The sequence below is a fragment of the Lottia gigantea genome (assembly GCF_000327385.1).
Source record: "Lottia gigantea unplaced genomic scaffold LOTGIsca_610, whole genome shotgun sequence".
Lineage (NCBI taxonomy): Eukaryota > Metazoa > Mollusca > Gastropoda > Lottiidae > Lottia > Lottia gigantea.
Window position 1 is genome coordinate 19,115 of NW_008710087.1, and position 1,156 is coordinate 20,270.

Consider the following 1,156-nt stretch of genomic DNA (forward strand, 5'->3'; position numbering starts at 1 on the left):
ATATATAAAATAATAAATGATACATGTTAAAACTTACTTCAGTTACGCTATCACCAGTCTTTTCAGTATCATCAGAAGCAATTGGTGTAACAGTAATTGAAGCAACATTTGTTACAGGAACAGTTACACTTCCAATTTCAACTTCACTGTTAGATGTTGGTGTCAGATTTATTACAATTTCTGGGATCTGTCCAGCAGGGAAAGATGCACCACCATCTCTAATTTGAGTTACGTCAACACTAGGTGATGTAGGTGAAGTGATACTTGAATCAGGTATTATTTGTGCATCTTTCATACCATCTGTTTCAGTACATTCTGTCAAATACAATTATGAAATGTTAATGGGGCAGTATGGCAAAATATCATGATGATATTGAACTATATGTTCTAAGTGTAGTGTACATATCAAATTTATATTTATTATGAAAATAATTTACCTGATGTTCCAGGTGTTGTAGGTAATAATGGTGATGTTCCTGGTTGTCCTTCTGTTGCTGATGTTTCAGATGGTCCTTGTGTTGTGCCAACAGTTTCTATCAATAGATAAAGAATATGAAATGGCAGAACTGAAAAATGGGTGACCAGTAAAACATGAATTCATGCATTATCATCTTGGAACAAGATATTCATATATTTGCATTTAAATGTGATCAAATCAATATTTTGAAGTAAATCTTCAAGTGGACATAAATAAAACTTTCTTCAGTAAATTGAAACTAAGTCAATATGAATCGATCATTTCAGTAAAAATATTCACAAAATATTACCTTCAAAACAGGCATGGATTTTCAATTTAATTTCAACTGGATTGTCTGGATTATCAGGTATAACAAGAATTTTGATTTTGGATGTATCAACTCCATCAGGTAATACTTTCTTTGTTAATGTCTAAAACACAGTTCAGAGAATTAATAACTCATCACCAACAAGATAAAAACATAACAACAACAACAATATAAAAAACAATAATATTCATAAAACAAAACAACTTACAGAGCCAGTTACTTCTTCTATTGGTACATAATCCTTTTGAGTATCATCATATACAAACACTTTTATTGACTTAACATTATCAGTATTAATAGCTTCAACATCACTAAGAGGAACAGGATTACCATCTGGTGACAGGCGGACTGTAATGTTAACTCCCTCACTT

General features: G+C 31.3%; 1 protein-coding gene across 1 annotated transcript in view; it reads right to left on the reverse strand.

Moving 5' to 3' along the window:
- The window catches only part of LOTGIDRAFT_239628 (hypothetical protein), a 19,987-nt gene extending 18,831 nt beyond the window's left edge, over positions 1-1,156 (reverse strand). The window contains exons 1-4 of the mRNA XM_009064318.1: positions 994-1,156; positions 768-888; positions 438-533; positions 55-315 (exon numbers count right to left, since the gene is read on the reverse strand). Coding sequence (XP_009062566.1) covers positions 55-295 — 241 coding nt within the window. The 5' untranslated portion in view covers positions 296-315; positions 438-533; positions 768-888; positions 994-1,156. The remainder of the gene's footprint in view (positions 1-54; positions 316-437; positions 534-767; positions 889-993) is intronic.